This window comes from Geotrypetes seraphini, chromosome 8, assembly GCF_902459505.1.
Source record: "Geotrypetes seraphini chromosome 8, aGeoSer1.1, whole genome shotgun sequence".
Lineage (NCBI taxonomy): Eukaryota > Metazoa > Chordata > Amphibia > Gymnophiona > Dermophiidae > Geotrypetes > Geotrypetes seraphini.
Genome location: NC_047091.1, coordinates 169779488 through 169806072, shown reverse-complemented (window position 1 = coordinate 169806072; position 26585 = coordinate 169779488). Strand labels below are relative to the sequence as shown.

The following is a 26585-nucleotide window of genomic DNA, read 5'->3' as shown; positions in this document are numbered from 1 at the left end:
AGGTACTTGGAGGGCCTAAAAAAAATAGTTAATGTCTTATGAAAGAAATGACAATTTTGCATGAGGTAAAAACTCTTTATATTTAAAAATTTTTCCTTTTGGCTAAGTCTTAATAATAATATGGTCATTTATAGCTAAAGAGACATATGATCAAGAAACTGTTTTATTTTACTTTTGTGATTATGATAAACATGCCGAGGGCCTCAAAATAGTACCTGGCGGGCTGCATGTGGCCCCCCAGGCCGCGAGTTTGAGACCACTGGCTTAAACCTTGCTGAGCTAGATGGCCACAAATATTCAGCCACTGGACAGCCCTTTTCACTTCTCCAGCACAATCAGGGCAATGCCAGAGTGGTCTAGAGCAGTGTTCTTCAACCACCGGTCCATGGACCAGTGCCGGTCCACAGAAATTTCCTGCCAGTCCACAGGGCTAGCACGTGATCAGGCCCAAAACAGTGTTCTTCAACCGCCAGTCCATGGTGCGATCGATGCAGCGTTATCTTCGAGCCAGCTCCCTCTTCCTAACTGATTCAGTGCACAAAGCCACGGGCAGCGGCTCCTACGGGCATCCTGCGCCTGAACCGGAAGCCTTCTCTCTGACGTTGCAACGTCAGAGGGAAGGCTTCCAGATGAGGCATGGGATGTGCAAGGTGCAATTAGTACTATTCTGGGGGCGGGGTCTGGGGTGGAGATTGGGTAGAGATGGGCGGGGTCTGGCCCACGACTTAGCCCAGTGTTCTTCAACCGCCAGTCCATGGACCGATGCCGGTCCACAGAATAATTATTTTATTTCTGCCGGTCCATAGGTGTAAAAAGCTTGAAAAACACTGCTCTAGAGGGCTGAGCTGAGGTGGGCACAGAAATTATGGGGACACAAGGATTATTCAGTGCTTGTAACCACATTCCTATCAGGGAAGATATGACCACAGAAAAAGCCCAATTAGGCACTTATCCGATTCTATAAAAGATAGGTGACTTTTGCATGGCGCTTAGCGACACCTGATATCTAAGTGGGTGTTTCTATGGGCAGAGCGTGACTTAGGCACCGCTAAGCGCGATTCTCCAAAAACTTAAGCACCTGAAATGTAGACCTTTAAAACCTGGCCTACATATCAGGCACCAATGTTTTTACTTAGGTGCTGCTAGTTTAGGGTTACCAGATTTTCAGGAACAAAAATCCGGAGCCATGGCCCTGCCCCAAGGATTGTCCCATGCCACCCAGCCCCGCCAGAGTCACGCCCCGTTCCACCCCCTCAACCTGCTCGCTCGTCGGGGCGGTATCTGCGCATGGGCTGGCGTGACGCGATGATGTCACTGCGTTGCATCCACGCATGCGCAGGTGCTGTCTCGACGTCACTTGTTCCTAGCAGCTTTTCAAAACCCGGACAAAGTGCCGGGTTTTGAAGAACCGTCCGGACACCCTGACATGTCCTTGAAAAGGATGTCCTCGAAATGATGTCCAAGTGTGACTGACACGTAGCCGGCACCATTTTTCTAGGTGACAGTCAATTTAGGTGTCATTTATAGATTCAGCCCCTAAGCGCCTACAATGCAGCGGTGACGGAATAATCGCGCGCCAGACGCCAGCGCGCCGACAATTCGGCGCAAGACAGAAGCGCGCAGGGGAAAAAGTAATTTTTAAAGAGCTCCGACTGGGGGTTTGGGGTGGCAACCCCCACTTTATTTCATCCCCCACCCCCCCGGGCTGCCGTTGCAACCCCCCACATTATAGAGAAAATGGAACTTTTCCCGAAAAAATAAGAAAAAGTTCCGTTTTCGTTATAATGGAGGTTTCCAACCCCCGAGCCCCCCCTCCAACAGCAGCGCGAACACTAACCAATAAAGTGGGGGGGGGGTTGCCACCTCAAACTCCCCGTTGGACCGCTTTAAAAATTAAAATTTTTCCCCTGCGTGCTTCTGTCTTGCACCGAATTGTCGGCGCTGGATTGTCAGCGCGCTGGCATCCTGCGCGCCACTGTCTATGAACCCAATGCAGCGGAGGGCAGGACTGGGGTGGAACAGAGCGGAGATGGGTGGAACTGGGCGGGCCTGGGGGGCGGGTCTAGGGGGGGTCTAGATTTTACTAGAGTAAAATCTGGCAACACTAGGTGTCGCTAGACTACAAATCTGCATTACACTACAAGTGCCTGGTGGATCCTAACTCAAACCGTACCAATACTCCACCCCTAACCGTGCCTACGTTTCGGTTAAGTGTCGCTAGGGTTACCAGACATCAGGATTTCCCCAGACATGTCATCCTTTTCGAGGACATGTCTGGAGGTCCAGACAGCTTTTCAAAACCTGGCACTTTGTCTGGGTTTAAAAACTCTCCTCCAAATCGCATCAGGCAATGGAGGGTGGGACTGGGTGAAACAGAGCGGGCATGGGTGGAATTGGGCGGGCCTGGGGGCGGGTCTAGGGGGTCCAGATTTTACTATAGTAAAATCTGGAAACACTAGGTGTCGGTAGACGTGGCTTTGTGCCTGGGTTTAGGCATCACCAAGCTTCTAATGATACCTAACTGAAATTTGTGCAAAAATTTAATTAATGTTTTTTGTTTGGTTGTTTTTTTTTTAGTTGAGCATAATCCTTTGAATATTGGGCCCTCTGGTTCCATTCACCGTTGTCTCGCAACTCGTGTCAAAAAAGGACGGCAAGGAGCACTGGCGAGATTAACAAGAGATAAGTGGATTGCTCTGTGACTCACCGCTTGAAGTATGATTTGGGCACAAACTGAGTTTCTTTTCACGGCAGCGAGGCTGCTGCTAAATGTCTTCCTCAAGAGGCCTACGCGTTGCAAAGCTTTCTGAGAATTCCCCTCCAGACCTGCCAACGCCCGACAGATCAGTGGAATTTTGGACCGCGTCAGGAACAGGCCCTTGATATCGCCCCTAAAACATATTAAGCGAGAAGACTTCGTGTCAGTTTCTTCAAAACACGTACCTTGTACTTTGCTGCTCTCTTGTTTGAGATCGCATTGTTCCAGAATACTTCAGGATAGAACAAATATGATTAATAGCTCGGGGTTCATAACATTATCACAAGTGGTGACTAATTAGCAGGTTGGTTGTCTTACTGAGAGCATTATAGCTGCAATTATTGCTATGTTCAGCGGTAATTTTCTACCAGAGATGCTCTGAGAAGGAACAAGTCCTCAAAATAGAAATCTATTGTATTAATTTTAGCTACATATATAGTGACGGGACAACGTTCAGGGCCATTTCTGGAGCAAAAACAGTGATTTACTAGCAAGGACGGGGTATTTGAAAATTATTCAAGCCTTTTGTGGATAAAAATGCAAATGCAGTCAAACCTCAGTTGGCGAGGGTTTTGCGAGACGAGCAAAAAACACTCCGGCCAATTTTAACTCGCAAAACGAGCGTTGTCTTGATAAACGAGCGCATGCGCACATCACGTATAAGCGCGCACATCAATATGCCGTGCTCATCGACGTGGTGCGTCTCTACGTGACGCGCGCCTATGTGGTCATTTAGTGGGACGTCGCTCGTAGCAAGTATAGCATCCCGCACTTCAAACGAACACAGTTTATGGGAAAAAAAATAATAGGTTTCTACCGGCACCCCGCATATCTTACGCGTACGTCCTATGAACACATCCTAAAAGTGTATCTCACCCTGTGCATCTTACTCGCACGTTTTGTGTGCGCATCGTACACGCAGGAGCAGCAGCACCGGGGAGCCACCCAGGCTGCGGCTCTTCCCCTCTTCCTCCTCCTCTGGCGGCTCGGTGGCAGTCTCCTCTTTATTTTATACATTATAGCAGTGGTTCTCAACCCTGTCCTGGAGGAACACCAGGCCAATTGGGTTTTCAGGCTAGCCCTAATGAATATGCATGAAGCAAATTTGCATGCCTATCACTTCCATTATATGCAAATCTCTCTCATGCATATTCATTAGGGCTAGCCTGAAAACCCGATTGGCCTGGTGTTCCTCCAGGACAGGGTTGGGAATCACTGCATTACAGTACACTTTTAAAGTTTTTGGGTTGTGGAACGAATTATTCTCGCAAACCAAGGAACCACTGTACTGTATATGCAGGAAGAAATATACAAATGCACCGTCAATTCAGAATCTTGCATGCAAATATATCCACCTTGAGTGTACATTTCCACACATAGGTATATACCAGGGGTGGGCAAATCCAGTCCTCGAGGGCCGGAATCCAGTCGGGTATTCAGGATTTCCCCAATGAATATGCATGAGATCTATTTGCATGCACTGCTTTCAATGCATATTCATTGGGGAAATCCTGAAAACCCGACTGGATTCCGGCCCTCGAGGACCGGAGGTGCCCATCCCTGGGATAGACAGTGGCATAGCGAGGGAAGGAGGCAGCCGGGCGGTGGCGCCCAGTATCGCTATGCCATATGCCAAATCTGCTCATCCCTGCCGCGACCTCCCCTCCTCATACCTCTTGAAAGGTTCTCCGGCACATACAGCATCTTCCACCTCCTACTCGCGCCAAGCTCAGCTCTCTTCTGATGTCACATCCTGGTCCCATGACCAGGAAGTGACATCAGAAAGTAGCCAAGGCTGACCCAAGCAGCAAGTGATAGATGCTGTTTGTGCCAATGAATATTTATATGCGGGGGGGCAAGTTCAAGCGGCGGGCAAGAGAGGGAGGGGCGCTCAAGCATTGGGGGAGAGTGCACAGCACAGCGATGCCAGACACCACCGTCTCGGACGCCAACATTCCTTGCTACACCACTGGACTCCACCCCTCTCCCCACCCCCAAAACGCCCTCTGTTTTCAGCAGCACTCACTGGTTAAGTGTCCCTGAAAAATAGCAGTTATCCCACAATAGGCTGTTTCTGACTGGTTAAAATGCTTCGGATATCGAGCCCAGGGTTTCTAAACAGGCTGTCTTGTCGAACTGCCTTCTGTATAGCTTCAGTTTTCAGGAGTTCAAGAAGGCTCCAGGAAAAAAAATTTGATGGAAATTTCCATTATCATAGAAAATTTTCTCCAAACCAGTTTCATTTATCTTCCCTTAGTTAAGAAAAAATGAACTTGTTAAAAAAACTTATTAAACACAGTTGATATGCACTGTAAATGTATTCTTTTGCTCCTTAAAGCAGGCTGTTGTGAACTATGTGAAGGGAATTCTTTCTATGTATCAGGACCAGTCTGTCTGTCCCTCAAATGCTACTTACATTTTAGACTCTTGCAGAACCTGGATAGCATTCTTTGCAGAGAGATTAAGTTTGGCTTTATTAACCCATCTGGTAAAATCATAGCGAACTGGGTCTTTGCCCAGCTGGTGGAAGATCTCAAACTGAAGTGCCTGCTCACACTTCCGAATGGGTCCCAGCTCTGCAATTAAACATAAAAACATGACAACAGATAAAAGCCAAATGGCCCATCCAGTCTGTCCATCCCCAGCATCCACTATTGCCTCCTCTCCCTAGAGACCAGGGGTGTCCAACCTGCGGCCCCGTGAAGTATTTTGTGCGGCCCCGGTCGAGGGCGATGCGGTGTTTTCCTCTGCTGCCCCCGGGTGTTTACCGTCTTGACGGCTCCCTCCTCTGTCTTGCTGCAGCGTTTGCGCGGCCCCAGAAACATTTTTTTCGGCCAATGCGACCCAGGGAAGCCAAAAGGTTGGACATCCCTGCTATAGACTAACCCCCTGTTTTACTAAATCGACACGCACGCTAATCACTAATGCATCCACAGACTAACATGTATGCGTTAGCGTTTAGCGCATGGTTAGTGGGCGTTAAAAAGCATTGCACACTTTAGTAAAAGGAGCCCTAAGGCTCTTTACACCTTCATTACGAGGTCATAGAGCTTTATGGTTATAGAGACATAGATAATTTACATCGGAATTCAAATACTAAATCAAGAAATATAGAAAACTAGCTGATGCCCCGGCGTTGCACGGGTATTTAATTATAGCAATAACACTGTAAATTGATTCAAATAAAGATACTTTATAGTGGTGAATGAAATTATTTTTTACAGCTTTATAAAAAGTACAATATTCAAATTATAATGTGAAATATTTGACAAAATGAATACAATACAACTAACACAAAACTTGATTATAAACAACATTTTTAGTTTCACCTCCAGGAGCAAGAACATATAAATTCTTGGGTGAAGAGACCCCCAGAACATATCACCCCAGGTAGTGAGGGATCTGCATACCAAGTTTCGTTCAAATCGGTCAAGCCGTTTGTGATGTACTGTGAGAATGGCAGCTGTTTACATTTTTTCCATTGACATGAATGGGTGAAATCTGATTTTATGTTTGTTGCTCCGCCCACGTGTGCAGGTGGGCCGCGAGACCCCCAGAAAATATCATCCCAGGTAGTGAGGGATCTGCATACCAAGTTTCGTTCAAATCGGTCAAGCCAATTTTGCGTGATCGCGGCACATACACACACACAATATCAGCAACTCATTTCTTAGTATTGCAACGGAAAGTGAAACGACACAAAAAATCCATACAAAAAAGGAGATTATCGCTGAAAAATAGCTGGAAAGCGATGACCACAAATGCTCGCAGTCTAAGCAACAAAGTTCATGATCTGCAAGCCCTGATATTAGAGGCAGATCTAGATATTGTGCTATCACAGAGACATGGTTCAGTGAATCACATGGATGGGATGCAAACATAACCGGGATATAATCTTTTTAGGAAGGACAGAGATGGTACATAAAGGTGGAGGAGTAGCTCTCTATGTAAAGATCAATATCCAAGCGACCGAAATGCAAGGGACCTGGGGAGAGGAAGAAGCGATATGGATTGCTCTGAAAAGAGAAGATGGAACTTCTATCTACGTGGGTGTAGTCTACAGACCTCCGACTCAATCGCAGCAAATTGATAAGGATCTGATTGTGGATATCCAAAAGTTTGGAAGGAAAGAGGAGGTTCTGCTGTTGGGAGATTTCAACCTGCCGGATGCGGACTGGAATGTTCCGTCTGCGGAATCGGAAAGAAGTAGGGAGATTTTGGATGCCTTTCAAGAGGCTCTGCTCAGACAAATGGTGACGGAACCCACAAGGGAAAAAGCGATATTGGATCTGGTCCTCACAAATGGAGAGAGTATCTCTAATGTTCGAGTGGGTGCTCACCTGGGTAGTAGCGATCATCAAACGGTTTGGTTTGATATAACGGCTAAAAGTGGAGAGCGGCCGCACGATACTTAAAGTCCTAGATTTCAAACGTACGGACTTTAATGCAATGGGAAAGTACCTGAAGAAAGAGCTGTTAGGATGGGAGGACATAAGAGAAGTGGAAAGACAGTGGTCTAAGCTGAAAGGAGCAATAAAAATGGCTACGGACCTTTATGTGAAGAAAATCAATAAAAACAAGAGAAAAAGGAAGCCGATATGGTTCTCCAACCTAGTGGCTGAGAAAATAAAGGCGAAAGAGTTGGCGTTCATGAAATATAAAAAAACCCAAGAAGAGGAGAGCAGAAAGGACTACAGGGTGAAACTGAAAAGAAGCCAAGAGAGAGATACGTTTGGCGAAGGCACAGGCGGAAGAACAAATGGCTAAAAATGTACAACAGGGAGATAAAAATTTTTTCAGATATATTAGTGAAAGGAGGAAGATAAAAAATGGAATTGCTAGGCTGAAAGATGCTGGGAACAAATATGTGGAGAGTGATGAGGAGAAAGCAAATGTGCTAAACAAATACTTCTGTTCTGTGTTCACAGAAGAAAATCCTGGAGAAGGACCGAGATTGTCTGGCAAAGTTACACGAGAAAATGGAGTAGATTCTGCGCCGTTCACGGAGGAGGGTGTTTATGAGCAACTTGAAAAACTGAAGGTGGACAAAGCGATGGGACCAGACGGGATCCATCCCAGGATACTAAGGGAGTTCAGAGAGGTTCTGGCGAGTCCTATTAAAGACTTGTTCAACAAATCTCTGGAGACGGGAGTGATTCCTGGGGATTGGAGGAGAGCGGATGTGGTCCCTATTCATAAAAGTGGTCACAGGGATGAAGCAGGAAACTACAGGCCGGTGAGCCTCACTTCAGTTGTTGGAAAAAATAATGGAAGTGTTGCTGAAAGAAAGGATAGTGTATTTCCTTGAATCTAATGGGTTACAGGATCCGAGGCAACATGGCTTTACAAAAGGTAAATCGTGCCAAACGAACCTGATTGAATTTTTTGATTGGGTGACCAGAGAGCTGGATCGAGGACATATGCTAGATGTAATTTACTTGGATTTCAGCAAAGCCTTTGATACAGTTCCTCATAAGAGGCTGTTGAACAAACTTGAAGGGCTGAAGTTAGGACCCAAAGTGGTGAACTGGGTCAGAAACTTGCTGTCGGACAGACGCCAGAGGGTGGTGGTTAATGGAAGTCGCTCGAAGGAAGGAAAGGTGACTAGTGGAGTCCCTCAGGTTCGGTGCTGGGGCCAATCCTGTTCAATATGTATGTGAGTGACATTGCTGAAGGGTTAGAAGGAAAAGTGTGCCTTTTTACAGATGATACCAAGATTTGTAACAGAGTAGACACCGAAGAGGGAGTGGAAAATATGAAAAAGGATCTGCAAAAGTTAGAGGAATGGTCTAATGCCTGGCAACTAAAATTCAATGCAAAGAAATGCAGAGTAATGCATTTGGGGATTAATAATAGGAAGGAACCGTATATGCTGGGAGGAGAGAAGCTGATATGCACGGACGGGGAGAGGGACCTTGGGGTGATAGTGTCCGAAGATCTAAAGGCGAAAAAAACAGTGTGACAAGGCAGTGGCTGCTGCCAGAAGGATTCTGGGCTGTATAAAGAGAGGCGTAGTCAGTAGAAGGAAGAAGGTGTTGATGCCCCTGTACAGGTCATTGGTGAGGCCCCACTTGGAGTATTGTGTTCAGTTTTGGAGACCGTATCTGGCGAAAGACGTAAGAAGACTTGAGGCGGTCCAGAGGAGGGCGATGAAAATGATAGGAGGCTTGCGCCAGAAGACGTATGAGGAGAGACTGGAAGCCCTGAATATGTATACCCTAGAGGAAAGGAGAGACAGGGGAGATATGATTCAGACGTTCAAATACTTAAAGGGTATTAACGTAGAACAAAATCTTTTCCAGAGAAAGGAAAATGGTAAAACCAGAGGACATAATTTGAGGTTGAGGGGTGGTAGATTCAGGGGCAATGTTAGGAAATTCTACTTTACGGAGAGGGTGGTGGATGCCTGGAATGCGCTCCCGAGAGAGGTGGTGGAGAGTAAAACTGTGACTGAGTTCAAAGAAGCGTGGGATGAACACAGAAGATTTAGAATCAGAAAATAATATTAAAGATTGAACTAGGCCAGTTACTGGGCAGACTTGTACGGTCTGTGTCTGTGCATGGCCGTTTGGAGGAGGATGGGCAGGGGAGGACTTCAATGGCTGGGAGGGTGTAGATGGGCTGGAGTAAGTCTTAACAGAGATTTCGGCAGTTGGAACCCAAGCACAGTACCGGGTAAAGCTTTGGATTCTCGCCCAGAAATAGCTAAGAAGAAAAAAAAAATAAAATAATAATTTAAATTGAATCAGGTTGGGCAGACTGGATGGACCATTCGGGTCTTTATCTGCCGTCATCTACTATGTTACTATGTTACTATGTCACACATACACACATACATACCTCCGATTTTATATATATAGATAATAAAATGAATGAACACCCAAATTATCAACCCAACAAAAATAAATGAATTAATTATACGAGAAGTGCTCCGTTCAGAACACCAAACTGACACAGCAGAAGTGTCTATCATAGCACCCACCTGCCTGCTTTATTCATAACGTATTTTAGATGTCGACTCAAAGATCTTATCCAGTCAATTTTTCAGCAAGAAAGCACAGTTACTTACCGTAACAGTTGTTATCCAGGGACAGCAGGCAGATATTCCCACACATGGGTGACGTCACCGAGGGAGCCCCGCAGCGGACAGCCTCGAAAGCAAACTTGCTTGAAGATCTTGATCTTTCGAGCACTGTACCATGCATGCGCGCGTGCCTTCCCGCCCGAACTAGGGGGCGCATCTCCTGAGAGGATCCTCAGTTCAGATACCTAGCCAAGAAGCCAACCAGGGGAGGTGGGAGGGTTGTGGGAATATCTGCCTGCTGTCCCTGGATAACAACTGTTACGGTAAGTAACTGTGCTTTATCCCAAGACAAGCAGGCAGCATATTCCCACACATGGGTGACCTCCAAGCTAAGTAAAAAGGGATGGAGGGAAGTTGGCAAATTACGAAAAAAAGATTTTGCAAAACAGATTGGCCAAAGTGGCCATCCCTCCTGGATAAGGAATCCAGACAATAATGAGAGGTGAAAGTATGAACCGAGGACCAAGTGGCAGCTTTGCAGATTTCCTCAATAGGAGTTGATCGAAGGAAAGCTACAGATGCCACCATAGCTCTAACTTTGTGGCCCGTCACTCGACCTTGCAGAGGAAGACCAGCCTGAGTGTAGCAGAAAGAAATACAAGCAGCTATCCAGTTGGAGATTTTGCGTTTTGATATAGGACGTCCCAACTTGTTTGGATCAAATGAGATGAAAAGTTGAGGAGATGTTCTGTGAAGTTGAGTGCGTTGGAGGTAGAAAGCCAAAGCACGTTTACAGTCCAAGGTATGAAGAGCAGCTTCTCCAGGATGAGAATGAGGCTTTGGAAAAAACACAGGTAGAACAATAGACTGATTGATGTGAAATTCTGAAACAACTTTAGGTAAGAATTTAGGATGAGTACGGAGGACCACCTTGACATGGTGAAAAACTGTGAAGGGTGGATCTGCAACTAAAGCTTGTAGCTCACTGACTCTTCGAGCAGAAGTGAGAGCAATCAAAAATACAGCTTTCCAAGTGAGATACTTGAGGTGGGCTTTGTCAAGCGGTTCAAAAGGAGGTTTCATAAGTTGAGCTAAAACAACATTGAGATCCCAAACCACTGGAGGTGGTTTAAGCGGTGGATGGAGATTGAGAAGTCCTTTCATAAAGCGAGAAACGATAGGATGTGCAGAAAGGGGTTTTCCATCCAAAGGCTGATGAAAAGCAGCTATAGCATTAGATGGACTCGAATAGATGTAGTTTGAAGTCCAGATTGTGATAAATGAAGTAAGTAGTCCAGAACGGATGTCAAGGAGGAAGATCTGGGTGGCAAGTGACGTGTAGAACACCAAGCAGAGAATCTAGTCCACTTCTGGCCATAACATTGTCTAGTTGATGGTTTTCTGGAAGCAAGTAAGATATCTTGAACAGACGGAGAGAATTGAGAAAAGTCTGTTATGCAGAAAGGTACCAAGCTGTTAAATGTAGAGACTGCAGATTGGGATGAAGCAAGGATCCTTGACTCTGCGTGAGTAGAGAGGGAAATACTGGTAGAAGAAGAGGCTCCCTGGTGCTGAGTTGAAGTAGAAGGGAGAACCAAGGTTGTCTGGGCCACCGAGGAGCTATCAGAATCATGGTGGCATGTTCTGACTTCAGTTTGACTAGAGTCTTGAGAATCAGAGGAAACGGAGGAAAAGCATAAAGGAACTGATTCCTCCAGTCCAGTAGAAACGCATCCGCTTCGAGATGTTGAGGGGCATAGATGCGGGAGCAAAATTGAGGCAGTTTGAAGTTGAGAGGTGACGCAAACAGATCTATCTGTGGAGTTCCCCAACGGGCAAAGATTTGGCGAAGAGTAGGAGAATTGAGTGTCCATTCGTGAGGCTGTAGAAGATGACTCAATTTGTCCACCAAATAATTGTGTTGACCCTGAATATAAACAGCTCTGAGGAAGATGTTGTGAAGAATTGCCCAATGCCACAATTTCAGAGCTTCTTGACAGAGGGAGTGAGAGCCCGTCCCTCCCTGTTTGTTGACATAATACATGGCTATCTGGTTGTCGGTACGTACAAGAATCACCATGTCGTTAAGGAGATGTTGAAAAGCTTTGAGAGCATAAAATATCGCTCTGAGTTCCAATAGATTGATATGACACCGACGGTCTGCTTGAGTCCAGAGACCCTGAGTGCGAAGACCGTCCACATGAGCTCCCCATGCGTACATTGATGAGTCGGTTGTGAGGACTTTCTGATGAGGAAGAGGGTGGAACAGCAAGCCTCTGGAAAGATTTAAAGAGAGCATCCACCAACGGAGAGACTTCCGCAATGAAGGAGTTATGGAAATCAGTCGAGTTGGTGGATCCACTAATTGCTGCCATTGGGATGCCAGTGTCCATTGAGGAATACAAAGGTGAAGTCTGGCAAAAGGAATCACATGAACTGTAGAAGCCATGTGACCGAGCAGAACCATCATCTTTCGTGCTGGAACAGTTGAAAGTTGGAAGAGTTGTTGAGAAATCTGAAGCAGGGCGGCCTGACATGGTTGTGGAAGGTATGCTCTCAGATTGATAGTGTCCAGAGTTGCTCCTATGAATTGGAGAGACTGAGAAGGAGTCAACTGAGATTTGGGAAAGTTGATGTGAAATCCCAAACTTTGTAGAAAAAGAATAGTCTGTTGGGTCGCTGCAATAACCCCTGAAAAAGAGGGAGCCTTGATGAGCCAGTCATCTAGGTATGGAAATACTTGGAGACCCTGGTTGCAAAGAGCTGCAGCCACAACCACGAGACATTTTGTGAAAACCCTGGGAGAAGAAGCCAATCCGAAGGGGAGAACTCGGTACTGCAGATGAAGGCTTCCTACTTGGAATCTGAGGTACTTGCGAAATGCTGGATGAATAGGGATATGAGTATACGCCTCTTTGAGATCGAGGGAACACATCCAATCCCCTTGGTCCATTAAGGAATATAAAGTTGGCAGTGTGAGCATTCGAAATTTCTCTTTGACTAGATATTTGTTGAGAGCTCTGAGATCCAGGATCGGTCGCAAATCCCCCGTCTTTTTGGGAACTAGAAAATAACGGGAGTAGAATCCCAAGTTCCTTTGGGAAAGAGGAACTTCCTCCACAGCTCGTAGGAGAAGCAGAGCTCGAGCTTCTTGGAGAAGAAGGGGAAGATGCGACTGATTGGAAGGACACTCTCTTGGATGGCTATCTGGAGGCACCTGAAGGAGCCGAAGAGAGTATCCCTCTCATAGGATGGTAAGCACCCAGAGATCTGATGTAATGAGCTCCCACTGGTGATAAAATGTGGAAAGGCGACCCCCTATGGGGAGGGGAGAATTTGGAAACAGAGAAATTTGAATGCTCATGTCGAGATTGTCAAAAAGACTGAGCAGGCTTGGTGGCAGCAGGAGTCTGAGATTTTTGTTGTCGCTGTTGTTGAGGAGGACGACGAGGAGGAGGTCTTGAAAAAGCAGGAGTCGTTTTCTGAGGATAACGACGTGGAGTCTGTTTGAAACCTCTAGTTGGTGCAGGTTTAGGTTTTGGTCGAATGAGGGAAGCAAAAGAGCGTTCATGTTCTGAAAGACGCTTGGTAGCTGCCTCAATAGAGTCATCAAATAATTCATTTCCCTGACAAGGTAGATTTGCCAATCTATCTTGAAGGTTGGGATCCATGTCCACAATACGTAACCATGCTAAACGACGCATGGCTACAGCAAAGGCCGATACTCGAGACGAGAGTTCAAATGCATCATATGAGGCTTGTAACATGAAGAGTCGTAATTGAGAAAGAGTCTTAAGGATGAGTTTAAATTCTGAAAGACGAGTGGTAGAGATATCCGGGTAAAAAGATGGTAAAATCTTCAGAAAATGGTTGAAGTAGGACGTAAAGATGTAGCTGTAATTAAAAACTCTATTTGCCATCATAGAGTTTTGGTATAAACGGCGACCAAACTTATCCATGGTACGACCTTCTCTACCTGGAGGAACTGAAGCATAGATTTTGGAAGGATGTGCTTTCTTTAAAGAGGATTCTACTACCAGGGATTGATGAGATAGTTGAGACTTTCATAACCTTTACATGGAACTGTTCGATAACGGGATTCCAATTTAGATGGAATGGCAGTGATGGAATAAGGAGTCTCCATATTACGAACAAAGGTTTGTTTCAGAACAGGAGTCATAGGTAATCTGAGGGACTCTTTCGGTGGATGAGGAAGTTCCATATCTGCTAAATATTCAGGAGTATATTTAGAATCTGAATGAAGATCCAGTTTGAGAGCTTGTCCCATATCAAAAATAAATTTGGCAAAAGAAATGGATTTGGAATCAGACGCTTCCTCAGGAGATACACTGCGAGATTTAGGAAGAGCTGAGTATGAGGGAGAAGCCTCTCTAGAATATGGTGAAAGTGGTTCTGAGTCTAGACGTAGAGTCACAGAAGAAGCTGCACTGTGAGGTGGAGTAAGAGAATGTTTTCTCTTCAGGCTCCTGGATGGAGAAGTACCAGGTGTACGTGGTACAGAATGAGTCGAGCTCTATGGTGAACTGTCTCGACGGGGTGGCTTCGATGGTGGAGTCTTCGGTCGAGAAGGACTTCTAGTCGATGCGCGATGGTGTCGAGATCTGTGCTTCTGCTTCGAAGAATGAGGCAGAGAAGTCTCGGTATCCAATGCCGAAGACTCCCTCCGAAGCTTGGGAGCAATAGGTCTCGAATGCTTCGACTGGTGCTTCGGAGGAGGCGAGTCTGGAGAAGAATCAGAACGAAAAAGAAATAGGAGAGCACAGCGACCGAACTTAACTGAAAGAAAAGAAACAACCGCGGTGAAGAGAAGGCAATGCTGCAGAGATGTAGAAAAACGTGTCTTCTTGTCTCCGCGGAATTAAACGAACTGAGAATCCTCTCAGGAGATGCGCCCCCTAGTTCGGGCGGGAAGGCACGCGCGCATGCACGGTACAGTGCTCGAAAGATTGAGATCTTCAAGCAAGTTTGCTTTCAAGGCTGTCCGCTGCGGGGCTCCGTCGGTGACGTCACCCATATGTGGGAATACGCTGCCTGCTTGTCCTGGGATAAAGAGTATATATTTTTCAAGTATCTTATCAATTGAAATGGCCAATGTGTCCTTCAGGCAAATGAGCTATAGAAGATGTTTATGTTTATTTAAGATTTGATCTGCCGATCTTGCATTTTACTGACCTAAGCGGTTTACAAAGTATCAAACTAAAATGAAATTAGGTACTTGAGAAAAACGGCCCTAACTGTCCCGAAGGCTCACAATCTAGCTAAAGTACCTGATTAAAATAAAAATTTGTAATACATTTCCAAGATCAAAGCAATAGAAAGAATGAAAGAAGATAAAAAAATTAAAAATAAAACTAATTTAACAGATAGAAAAGTCTCTGAAGCGGCCTGATAACAAACAGTCATATTTTAGTGCAGGTGTTAATACAACTCCCGACACACCACTTCACGGATCCGTCCCTGGCAGAGCTTGAGAGCATCAAAGAAATTAACATTTCTAAAACATATGCACTAAAACTGTTATATGAAATAAATAAACCCAAATCAACACGAATCAGTACAAATTAAGGCAGATTGTGGTCCCCATTTCATTATTCAATTCGGGAGAGCCATTTGAAAAAAATGTGACATAGTAACATGGTAGATGATGGCAGATAAAGACCCGAATGGTCCATCCAGTCTGCCCAACCTGATTCAATTTAAATTTTTTTTTTTAATTTTATTTTTTAAAATTTTTCTTCTTAGCTATTTCTGGGCAAGAATCCAAAGCTTTACCCGGTACTGTGCTTGGGTTCCAACTGCCAAAATCTCTGTTAAGACTTACTCCAGCCCATCTACACCCTCCCAGCCATTGAAGCCCTCCCCTGCCCATCCTCCACCAAACGGCCATACACAGACCCAGACCGTGCAAGTCTGCTTTTAGATGTCTCTTAAAATTTTGAAATGATTCTTCCTTCCTTAACTCTACTGGTAAATTGTTCCACAATATTGGAACCAAGTAGAAAAATGTACCATTTCTGGTTGAGGCAAGGTGAGCCTTTGAGATATGGGGAACAGCTACTCTAGTGTCATTTAAGATCCTATGTTCAAGTCACTGCTGCCGGAAGATATTCAAGTGCTCTCAAAAACTACGTGAAGTCCCATTACTACAACAAAATCACAAAGAAACCCCCCCCAAAAAACTTTCCAAATCAACTGCTAATACTTCCACTACTTCCTCAACACCGATCGTGTTTCACGTGCCTTGCTTCATCAGGAGGAAGCAAAAAACTTTGGCGCTCCAAATGGGCAGGAAAGGAAAACGAGGGTGCTCTCCACAGCGCGCACACCCTATTGAGTTATAGGGAATTCAATATATCTTTTGTTGTCTCCTAAGAAGTTTTTTATTTGATATAGAGACATAGAAACATGATGGCAGATAAAGGCCAAATTGCCCAACCAGTCTGCCCATCCACAGCGTCCGGTATCTCCTCCTCTCCTTAAGAAATCCCACATAGAGAATGACATGGGGACAAATTTTTCCCCGTCCCTTAGGCATTGGTGGAATGAAGCTTTATGACATCACACTCTGAGCTCTAGAATGTTGCTACTTATGATTTTAAAGGGTTTGAGGCTTGTGCAGGTGAGGACAGGCATTGGTGGAATGAAGCATTATGACATCACACTCTGAGCTCTAGAATGTTGCTACTTATGATTTTAAAGGGTTTGAGGCTTGTGCAGGTGAGGACAGGCATTGGTGGAATGAAGCATTATGACATCACACTCTGAGCTCTAGAATGTTGCTACTTATGATTTTAAAGGGTTTGAGGCTTGTGCAGATGAGGACGGAGCTTAGGCATTGGTGGAATGAGGCATTATGACATCACACTCTGAGCTGTAGAATGTTGCTACTTATGATTTTAAAGGGTTTGAGGCTTGTGCAGATGAGGACAGAGCTTAGGCATTGGTGGAATGAGGCATTATGACATCACAATCTGAGCTCTAGAATGTTGTTAGGGAAGCAGGAGAGCAGCAGGGAGAGGACAAGCGAAGTCGGGCAGAGCCAAGGCAGAGGCGGGCGGAGGCGGGCAGGCAGGCGATCCAGCGGGGGTAGCGGCAAGAGTAAGCTCCGCCCACCCCACCGCGTCAGAGGCAGCGTCAGCGCCCGGGCTCCCCCTTAAAAAGGCCGTTCGGCGCGCGGCGAAGGCGAGCGGCAAAAGCGCTCGCCTTAGCGAGAGCGCCTTTGCGAAGGAGCCTTGCGAGGGAGACAGAAACACCAAGTAATCACCTTCTTTTCTCTTTTCTCTCTGCAGGAGCACACCAGCACTTTACGAGAGCGATGGAGGACCCTGGATCCCAGAGGTACTTTCCAGTATACTGCACAGAGTGCAATATGTATGACTACCTCCCTTCGGGAAGGTGGGAGTACATATGCAGTCGGTGTCAGGAACTGGAAAGCCTGAGGATGGAGGTCGGCATATTGAGGGTCAGGGTCCAGGGACTGGAGGGACTGCGCACCACAGAGGAGACGAGCTGGTCAACCCAGAACACAGACGGAGCAGGCCCCATTGTGGACCAGGTGAGGGACCTCGAGAGATTCATCGAGGAGGCCTATAGGAAGGTGGAGGAATGGGACCAGCAGCTGCACAGACGGATGTCGGCAGACGAGACCCAGGATCCACAAGGCGACACCGGGGAAGGACCTAGCGGAGGAACCACGCAAGAGGAGGAGACCGCGACTCACCAGGACCCCGAGGGAGAGACACCACACTACACCGAGGACACGGACCTGAGGCAGAGGAGGTTGCTGAGGAAAGGGAAGTCTGCTATTGTGGTGGGAGACTCGATCTTGAGAGAGGTAGACAGTCACGTAGCTGGAGGAAGGGAGGACCGGCTAGTGACTTGTCTCCCAGGGGCCAAGACACGAGACATCACTGATAGTATCGAGAGGATCCTGGACGGAGCAGAGACAGAGGAGACTGCGGTAATAATCCACGTCGGAACGAATGATGTGAGCCGGAGGAACTTCAGCATGGCCACACTGACTGACCAGTTCAGGGTCCTGGGACGAAAGCTGAAGCGGAGCACACAGAGGATAGCATTCTCGGAGATCCTGCCTGTACCGAGAGCAGATGCAAAGAGGCAGGAAGACCTCCAGGCTGTGAATGCATGGTTGAGGAGATGGTGCCAGGAGGAGGGCTTCCACTTTGTGAGGAACTGGACGTCCGCTCTACCGGCAGGACGGCCTGCACCTGAGCACAGCGGGAACTAGACTACTGGCAGCCAATGTGAGGAAGGAGATCGAGAGGGCTTTAAACTGAGGAGAGGGGGAAAGCCCTCTGATCTGATCTGATGTTGACGCTTCGGACAACAGTATCCAGAACAGATGCTGAACGGGCTGACTGCAGGGAGGAAGCAGAGGGACCGGAAGATCTTATGATAAGACAGCGAGGGAAACATCAGGTAAAGGGAGCTTGCTGGGAGAAGACTAAGGGGCATGGAGACACAGGGGGACTGGGTGGCACGAGGGCGAAAGCCGAGGGCAATATAGAGGTACCACAAGGCGAGGGGGATCAAACAGAGGCTCATGGGATGATAGCCCAGGAGGGGGCCGGTAGGGCTAGAAAACCCAGAGGAAAAGCGGAGAAGTGGGGTGGCGGGAATGTGGGGAAGCTGAAAGTTAAGAGGGTAAAGGCTGAGGGCAAAGCAGAAGCACAGGGAACGGGAAAACTGCCCGAAATCCAAGGACAGGTGGCCCAGGTAAATGCAGAGGTGGAAGAAAAACGACGGGACCTACGGGACCTGCGGTGCTTATACACAAATGCAAGAAGCCTCATGGCCAAGATGGGTGAACTAGAAGTCGTGGCCAAGGGGGAGGACCTGGATATAATTGGAATTGCAGAAACCTGGTGGACAGAGGAAAATCAATGGGATGTGGCGCTGCCGGGGTACAAGCTCTACAGGAGGGACAGGACCCACAAGAAGGGGGGAGGCATAGCACAATATATAAAGGACTCTATCCACTCGGTCGGGATGGATATGGCAACGAAGGCAGAGGGGCTGGAATCGCTATGGGTCAAATTACCGGGAAACAAGGGTGCGGGCATAAAACTGGGGCTGTACTATCGACCACCTGGTACGCCAGAAGGAGTCGGACACGACTTGGAAGCGGAACTGAGACAGGAATGCAGAACTGGAAATGTAACAGTGATGGGGGACTTCAACTACCCGGGAATAGACTGGAGTACGGGTCACTCCAACTGCACTAGGGAAACAGGATTTGTAGAAGCTGTGAAGGACTGTTTCATGGAGCAACTAGTCAAAGAACCGACGCGAGGGGGTGCTACTCTTGACCTCATCCTAAACGGATTAGGGGGGCCTGCAAGAGGGGTAGAAGTGGGAGGACCACTAGGCAACAGTGATCACAACACGATCAGATTCACATTAGAAAGGGAGACACCCATAGTAAGGAGGACCGCAACAACTGCGCTAAACTTCAAGAAAGGGAACTATGTTGCTATGAGGGAAATAGTGGGGAGAAAGCTCAGAAACATCTTTAGGATGGAGACTGTGGGAAGCGCCTGGACCCTATTCAGAGACACCCTGCAGGAAGCACAGAGAATGTACGTCCCCAGTTTCAGGAAAGGCTGCAAGAACAAGCGATCAAAGGACCCGGTTTGGATGTCAACAGAAGTAAAGAGGGCAATAAATGACAAATGACAAAAAAGTATCCTTCCGGAGATGGAAAAAGGACCCAACGGAGGAAAATCACCAGGCGCACAGGAAATGCCAAAAGGAATGCCACCGGGAGGTTAGAAAAGCAAAGGGGGAATACGAAGAGGGGCTGGCCAGGGAGGCGAAAAACTTCAAGGCATTCTTCAGGGGACACTCGATGAAATTGAAGGGGGACAGGTTTAAAACAAATGCAAGGAAGTTTTTTTTCACACAGAGGGTGGTGGACACATGGAACACCCTTCCGGAGGCCGTGATAAGAAATAGCACAGTACAGGGTTTCAAAGATGACCTGGATAGGTTCCTGGAAGACAAAGGGATTGAGGGGTACAGATAAGAGCAGTGGAAGGTTTAGAGATAAGTGTAGAGGTAGGCATAAAATTAGTCAGGGACCGCTGACCAGGCAATATGCCTGATGGGCCGCCGCGTGAGCGGACCGCTGGGCTGGATGGACCTCTGGTCTGCCCCGGCGGAGGCGACTACTTATGTACTTATGTACTTATGTAAAGGGGAAGCGACCAGCGAGAGAGGAGGTGGGGCCGTTGGACGATGGGGATAGGAAGGGAGTGATTAAGGAGGATAAAGAGGTAGCTGAGAGGTTGAACACGTTCTTCTCGTCGGTTTTCACGAGCAAAGACACATCTAATATACCGGATTCAGAGGAGCTCATGAGTGGGGAACAGGCTGAAAAATTGGAGCACATAGAGGTAAGTAAGGAGGATGTCCTCAAACAGATAGACAGGTTAAAATGCGGCAAATCACCGGGCCCGGACGGGATCCACCCAAGGGTTCTGAAGGAACCAAGACAAGAAATAGCGGGCACAATCCAGCATGTATGCAACCTATCCTTGAAAACTGGTGAGGTACCAGAGGACTGGAAATTGGCAAATGTCACATCTATCTTCAAGAAGGGATCGAGGGGTGACCCCGGGAACTACAGGCCGGTGAGCCTGACTTCAATTATAGGGAAGATGGTGGAAGCTATGATCAAAGACGGCATTTGCGAGCACATCGAGAGGAATGGCCTACTGAGAACAAGCCAGCACGGATTCTGTAAGGGAAGGTCGTGCCTAACGAACCTTCTGTACTTCTTTGAGGGAATAAGCAGTCGGGTGGACAATGGGGAACCCATAGACATCATCTACCTCGATTTTCAAAAGGCTTTCGACAAGGTGCCACATGAAAGGCTGCTTAGGAAGCTGTGGAACCACGGGGTGGGAGGGGATGTGCACAGATGGATCAAGCACTGGTTGTCGGGTAGACTGCAGAGGGTCGGAGTAAAGGGTCAATATTCTGACTGGCGGGGAGTCACAAGCGGTGTGCCACAGGGATCGGTGCTGGGGCCGTTACTCTTTAACATATTTATCAATGACCTGGAAAAGGAGGCAAAGTGCGAGGTTATAAAATTTGCAGACGATACCAAACTGTGCGGCAGAGTTAGGACCAGGGAGGAGTGTGAGGACCTACAAAGGTACCTGGACAAGCTGGAAGACTGGGCAAACAAATGGCAAATGTGCTTTAACGTGGACAAATGCAAGGTCATGCATATAGGGAAAAAGAACCCGTTGTTCAACTACAAATTGGGGGGGGGGTATTGTTGGGAGACAGCAGACTTGAGAGAGACTTGGGTGTGCTGGTGGATGCATCACTGAAGCCATCTGCACAGTGCGCAGCAGCCTCGAAAAAAGCCAACAGGATGCTGGGCATCATAAAGAGGGGCATAACAACCAGAACGCGGGAAGTCATCATGCCATTGTATCGAGCGATGGTGCGTCCACATCTGGAATACTGCGTTCAGTATTGGTCGCCGCACCTCAAGAAGGACATGGCGGTACTTGAGAGAGTCCAAAGGAGAGCAACGAAAATGGTAACACTGCCCATACGCCGAGAGGTTGGATAGGCTGGGGTTCTTCTCTCTGGAGAAAAGGAGGCTCAGGGGAGATATGATAGAGACCTTCAAGATCATGAGGGGCATAGAGAGGGTGGATAGGGACAGATTCTTCAGACTGAAGGGGACAACAAGTACGAGGGGGCATTCGGAGAAACTGAAGGGAGATAGGTTCAAAACAAATGCAAGGAAGTTTTTTTTCACCCAAAGGGTCGTGGGCACTTGGAATGCGCTACCGGAGGAAGTGATCAGGCAGAGTACGGTACAGGGATTCAAACAGGGATTGGACGGATTCCTGAGGGATAAAGGGATCGTGGGATACTGAGGGAGGAGCTGGGATGTAACACAAGTATAGAAAGCTAACCAGGTAATAAGTATAGAAACCCAACCAGGTCGTGCATGTGCAAGACCGGAGGGTTAGGACTTCGATGGGAAGATAGGACTTCAATGAGAAACCAAGGTGGCAAGGGAGCCCCTTCTGGTGATTCAGACGGGTCGTGACCTGTTTGGGCCGCCGCGGGAGCGGACTGCTGGGCAGGATGGACCTATGGTCTGACCCGGCGGAGGCACTGCTTATGTTCTTATGAATTTAAAGGGTTTGAGGCTTGTGCAGATGAGGACAGAGCTTGCAGGAATGGGGCAAGGACAAGAAAAGAACTCTTGAGGATGGGACGGGAAGGGAAAATGAGTTCCCGCGGAGACGGAGAAAAATTGGTCGTCATTCTCTAATTCTTCCATCCCCAAGAGGAACAAATTTTGCCATGGTCCCTACAATAGTTGCTTTAACTTTGGATGGCATGATTCAATCTTGGCATTCCTGCTTCATATGTTTTTCACTTAAACAGTAGGGAGTCTTATAATAAGGTCAATCCAGTAAATGTTTGGGATGAAAGCCCTAATTCTGTTTAGGGTGCGCTAAAGCTAGGCGGCGGTACACGCACTAACACCGCCTAACTTTCCAATCACACTGCACGTTTTCTGAAATAATTAGACATGCCATTTTAAGGCGCTGGTCTCGTGCCTATGGAGGAGCATAGCGATGCGTCCAAATGTGTAACGCAGAGACATGGTTTGTGCCGGAAGTTGCCTTATGCATCCGTACGCATGGCAATGCGCCTCCGTAGTTGCAAGATCGGCGCCTTAAATGTAGGCCTTTAAAATGCTGGCCTACATTCGAAGGGCCTGTATAAAACTATAGACCTAGTTCTACAACGCGCGCCTTGTACCACAACCAGCCTAGCACTTGATCGACCACCGTGCGGCTGCACACCTACAATGTAGGCGTGCCAAGGCGCGGTTTGTAGAATCAGGGACTGAACCCCCCCCCTCTTTTACGAAAATGCAGCATCAGTTTCTAGCGCGGGGAGCTGCGCTGAATGGCCTGTGCAGCTCCCCGCGCTAGAAACTGCTGTCGCCGTTTGGTAAAAGGAGGCCTGAATGTCTTCTGCTGTAGGATATAAATGTTTGAGAGAATCAAGAGCAAGATTTATTTCTGCTCTGTGCTTTTTGTCCTTCTCTGCTCTAAGGGCTCCTTGTCTTTCTTTTCCTCTAACTTCACTTGCACCTCTGTATTCTTCTCCCTGATGCATATAGAGGGTTATTGTACTTAGGCTAATAGAGCGAGAAAGCACCTATTTTTCCTTATAAAATACTAGAACAAATCCTGCAGAAACATAACTTAGTTTGCAAGTGTTTTGTAAGACAAGCAAAACATTTTATTAAATTTTAACTTGATATACAAACAATATCTTGCAATACAAGTACATACAGTATACGCACATCACAACTGAGCCGATGGTTCTTCTCTGTCTGACGCTGCGGGAGTGTAGTGACTGTTCTAAATGAGCGAGGTATTTTGTATTAAAGTTTTTGGGTTGTGGACCGAATCATCTGCGTTTCCATTATTTCTTATGTGGAAATTCGCTTTGATATAAGAGTGTTTTGGATTACAAACATGTTTTCGGGACGAATTATGCTCACAAACTGACGTTTTACTCTCTCTCTCTCTATATATATATATATAGAGAGAGAGAGAGAGAGAGAGAGATAGATATAGATATATATGAATAATCAGATGCAGTGGCATAGCAAGGGTAAGAGGTGTCCGGGGCAGTGGCGCCCTTCCCCTCGCCTTCTTCTCTGCCCCCCTACCCAATCCACTCCTTCCCCACCCTCTCCTGCCGCTCACATGCGTCCCTTCTCTTCCCCCGCACCTCATTAATGTTCCTAGCACGAGCAGCAAACCCCAAACTGCTGCTCGAGCCAGTGTTGGCTCTTCCTCTGACATCACTTCCTAGGTGCAGGTCCAGGAAGTGATGTCAGAGTGCTGCTCGTGCCGTGAACATTAAAGAGGGACAAGGGAAAGGAAGGGGCATGCATGCGTGGTAGTGGGGGTGGGGGCGAGGAAGGAGTTTGGAGGTAGAGGGGCAGACAGGTGCCAGAGCCCCGGGCCTACCCTCCCCCCTTACTATGCCACTGATCACATGGATTCAATGGCATAGTAAGGGGGTGCGGGGGGGGGGAAAAATCTGCCCTAGGCGCCATCTTAGTGGGGGCACCAGCACCCATCCTCCTCTCTACTCCCTGCTCCTTCCCCCCCTTCCCCCACCGTACCTCTAGCTCGTTACCAATGCAAGCGGCAACTCGACTTAGGCCGATCATGCCAGTGTCGGCTTTCACCTCTGATGTCACTTCTGGGTCCCGTGCCGATCTAATTCCGATCCGTGCATGCAAATGAGGGCCCCTTTGTAAATTTGGAGGCTTGTACCACTTCATTTTTTTCTGAGGTCTTTTAAGCCACTATTTTTAATTTGATTACGGTTGGAGGCCTTATCACTGTACAGTCATTTATTTTTTTCTTTTAAAGTAGTCTAATGAGCTGTCGTTTATAAAATTGCCTTCTTATCTTTCCTACCTTCTTTATCAAGTCCTTTGCTCTCAAAGTAAGAGCACAGACGCTCGAGTGCAACGCTGTCGCTTGATCCCTGGATCAGAACTTCCTCATCTAGGATCCAAAGTAAACCTTTGAGTTCCTCCACATGACCATTATGGACATTCGGCTGAGAAAACAGAGTCCAAAATATACCCATTAGAGCTTATAATAGACAATATCTTACTAGACAAGCTGGATTTTCATTTACTATGTGGAGTTTATGTGTGTGGTGTGTGGTGTGTGGGGGAGGTATGTGTGGAGGGGATATGTGTGTGTGTAGTGTGTCGTGTATGATGTGTGTAGTGTGTAGATGTGGTGTGTGGTGTGTGAGAGAGAGAGAGAGAGAAAGAGAGAGTGTGTGTGTATTAATGAATCTTGTGTTCTTCGGAGGTAGTATATTTATGAATTAGAATATATTTTTGCAAATGCATAATTCTGATCACTTTTATTTTATGGCATTCTAAAGAGTAACAAGTTACTCTGCACCCTTAAATAAATCTATGCCAGTCAATATTCAAACAGATTTGTATGGTTATCTTCACAGTCAGCCACATCATTTTTTTTCTTCTTTAGAGGCTGATAATGCATATGTAAAGAGACAAACAAATATAGCTAGCAATTTTTATAAAAGCATCTGCCGACACATATATAACCGTGGCAGATGACGGCAGAACATAAAAATTGTACATGCACTTCCAGTTCATCAACTGACTCCCCTTAGTAAATTTTGTAATTTCCTAGGGTCCAATATTCAGACTGCGGCAGATAGCCGAGCCGACTCCCACGGTCGGCTGCGATTCCTGCGAACCCAGAAGTTCAATGCTGCATAGAATTTAGCTGCTAAAATATAGCCGGCTAAGCTGATATCCATCGACAGCCAAAGAAAGATCTGCTACTTATGCAACTCTATCGGGCCACTGAATTTAGATAAGTTGGCTAGTGAATATTGGCCCTGAGGGTTGGATCCTATAAATGGCGCCGTTGTCGGCAGTTGCCTAAAAAGCAACCGCCAATTGGGTGTCAATAGCGCAATAGCGCCTTTTCTAGAATCGCGGCTTCATGAAAAGTAGGCACCGGAAATATAGGCCGTCATTTTAAAGGCCTATATATCCGGTGTCTAACTTTCGTGAGAATCGTGGCGGCGGGGATGCTTTATGACGCCTAACACCACTTCTGGTATAAGCCACACCTACAGTGGCATTAGGCATCTTAAAGCACCTCTGTAGGCGGGAAAATGTCGGCTGTAGGCGGGAAAATGTCGGCGTTTAAGAGGTGCCCTTAGGCGCCTCCATTTATTTTTTTTTAAATCGTTTTTTTAAAATTGGTTTTAAATGACACACCCAATTACCGTGCTGTTTATCATCAATTAAAACAATTAAGTTAGGCTGCAGAAGAACGCCTACCGTCACTTAACGTACCCTCAACCCCCCACCCCCTTTTACAAAACTGTAGCACCTGTTTTAGTGCCGGCCGTGGCGATAACAGCTCCAGCGTTCATAGGAATTCAGAGCTGTGACCGCTGTGGCCAACGCTAAAAACCGCACTACAATTTTGTAAAGGGGGGGGAGGCGGTTAGCGCACCATTACTAGAATCAGGGCCTGATGACATTGCATGACAGTCGATGACCAGACTAGGTTAAATAGTGCTGAATATTGCGCAGCTTGGGGATAATTCTATAAGTGGTGCACCTAGAAAAATGGTGCATGCCGCACGTCAATCACATTTAGACGTCACTTAGAGGATCGCAGCTGCTGGTGCCTAACGATAAACTCAGTTGCCGGTAATGTAGGCCAGGGAATCACGCCTAGCGGTGCTGAGTGATAACTAAAGCCAACTCTGCCCCTAAACATGCCTACTTAGGCATGCTCAAAATGGAAAATGGCTACTGTTGTATAGTCAATCAAATCATATACTTTTTTCTCTATCAATATCACATCAAGGACTACCCATAGATATTGTTTTTACTTGTATGGATCTTCAGACCGCCACCGGGCCAAACACTCCCGGTAGCTGAAAACTCTTCATCGGTCCAACCTTTATTAATAAGAACTCATTTTCTATTTTTTCTATTATTTTTGTAAAATTTTTGTCGCTGTGGCGCTGCTGGGTGGGCCAGAGTCCAAAGTGGAGGGGAGACCCACCTGTGGCTATGCAACACGGGCTGCTGTTAAGACTTGTTAATGTACCACTAACTCATGTTATTCCAGTACAAGTCCCATTTTATGCAGTTACTAATAACTGAGGTTAATTTTA

At 46.8% G+C, this 26585-nt stretch overlaps 1 protein-coding gene across 2 annotated transcripts in view; it reads right to left on the bottom strand.

Moving 5' to 3' along the window:
* The window catches only part of MYO18B (myosin XVIIIB), a 565740-nt gene that overhangs the window by 316008 nt on the left and 223147 nt on the right, over nucleotides 1-26585 (bottom strand). For both annotated transcript variants that reach the window (XM_033955841.1, XM_033955842.1), the window contains 3 exons: nucleotides 24314-24458; nucleotides 5175-5334; nucleotides 2708-2891 (listed from right to left, as the gene is read on the bottom strand). In XM_033955841.1, coding sequence (XP_033811732.1) covers nucleotides 2708-2891; nucleotides 5175-5334; nucleotides 24314-24458 — 489 coding nt within the window. The remainder of the gene's footprint in view (nucleotides 1-2707; nucleotides 2892-5174; nucleotides 5335-24313; nucleotides 24459-26585) is intronic.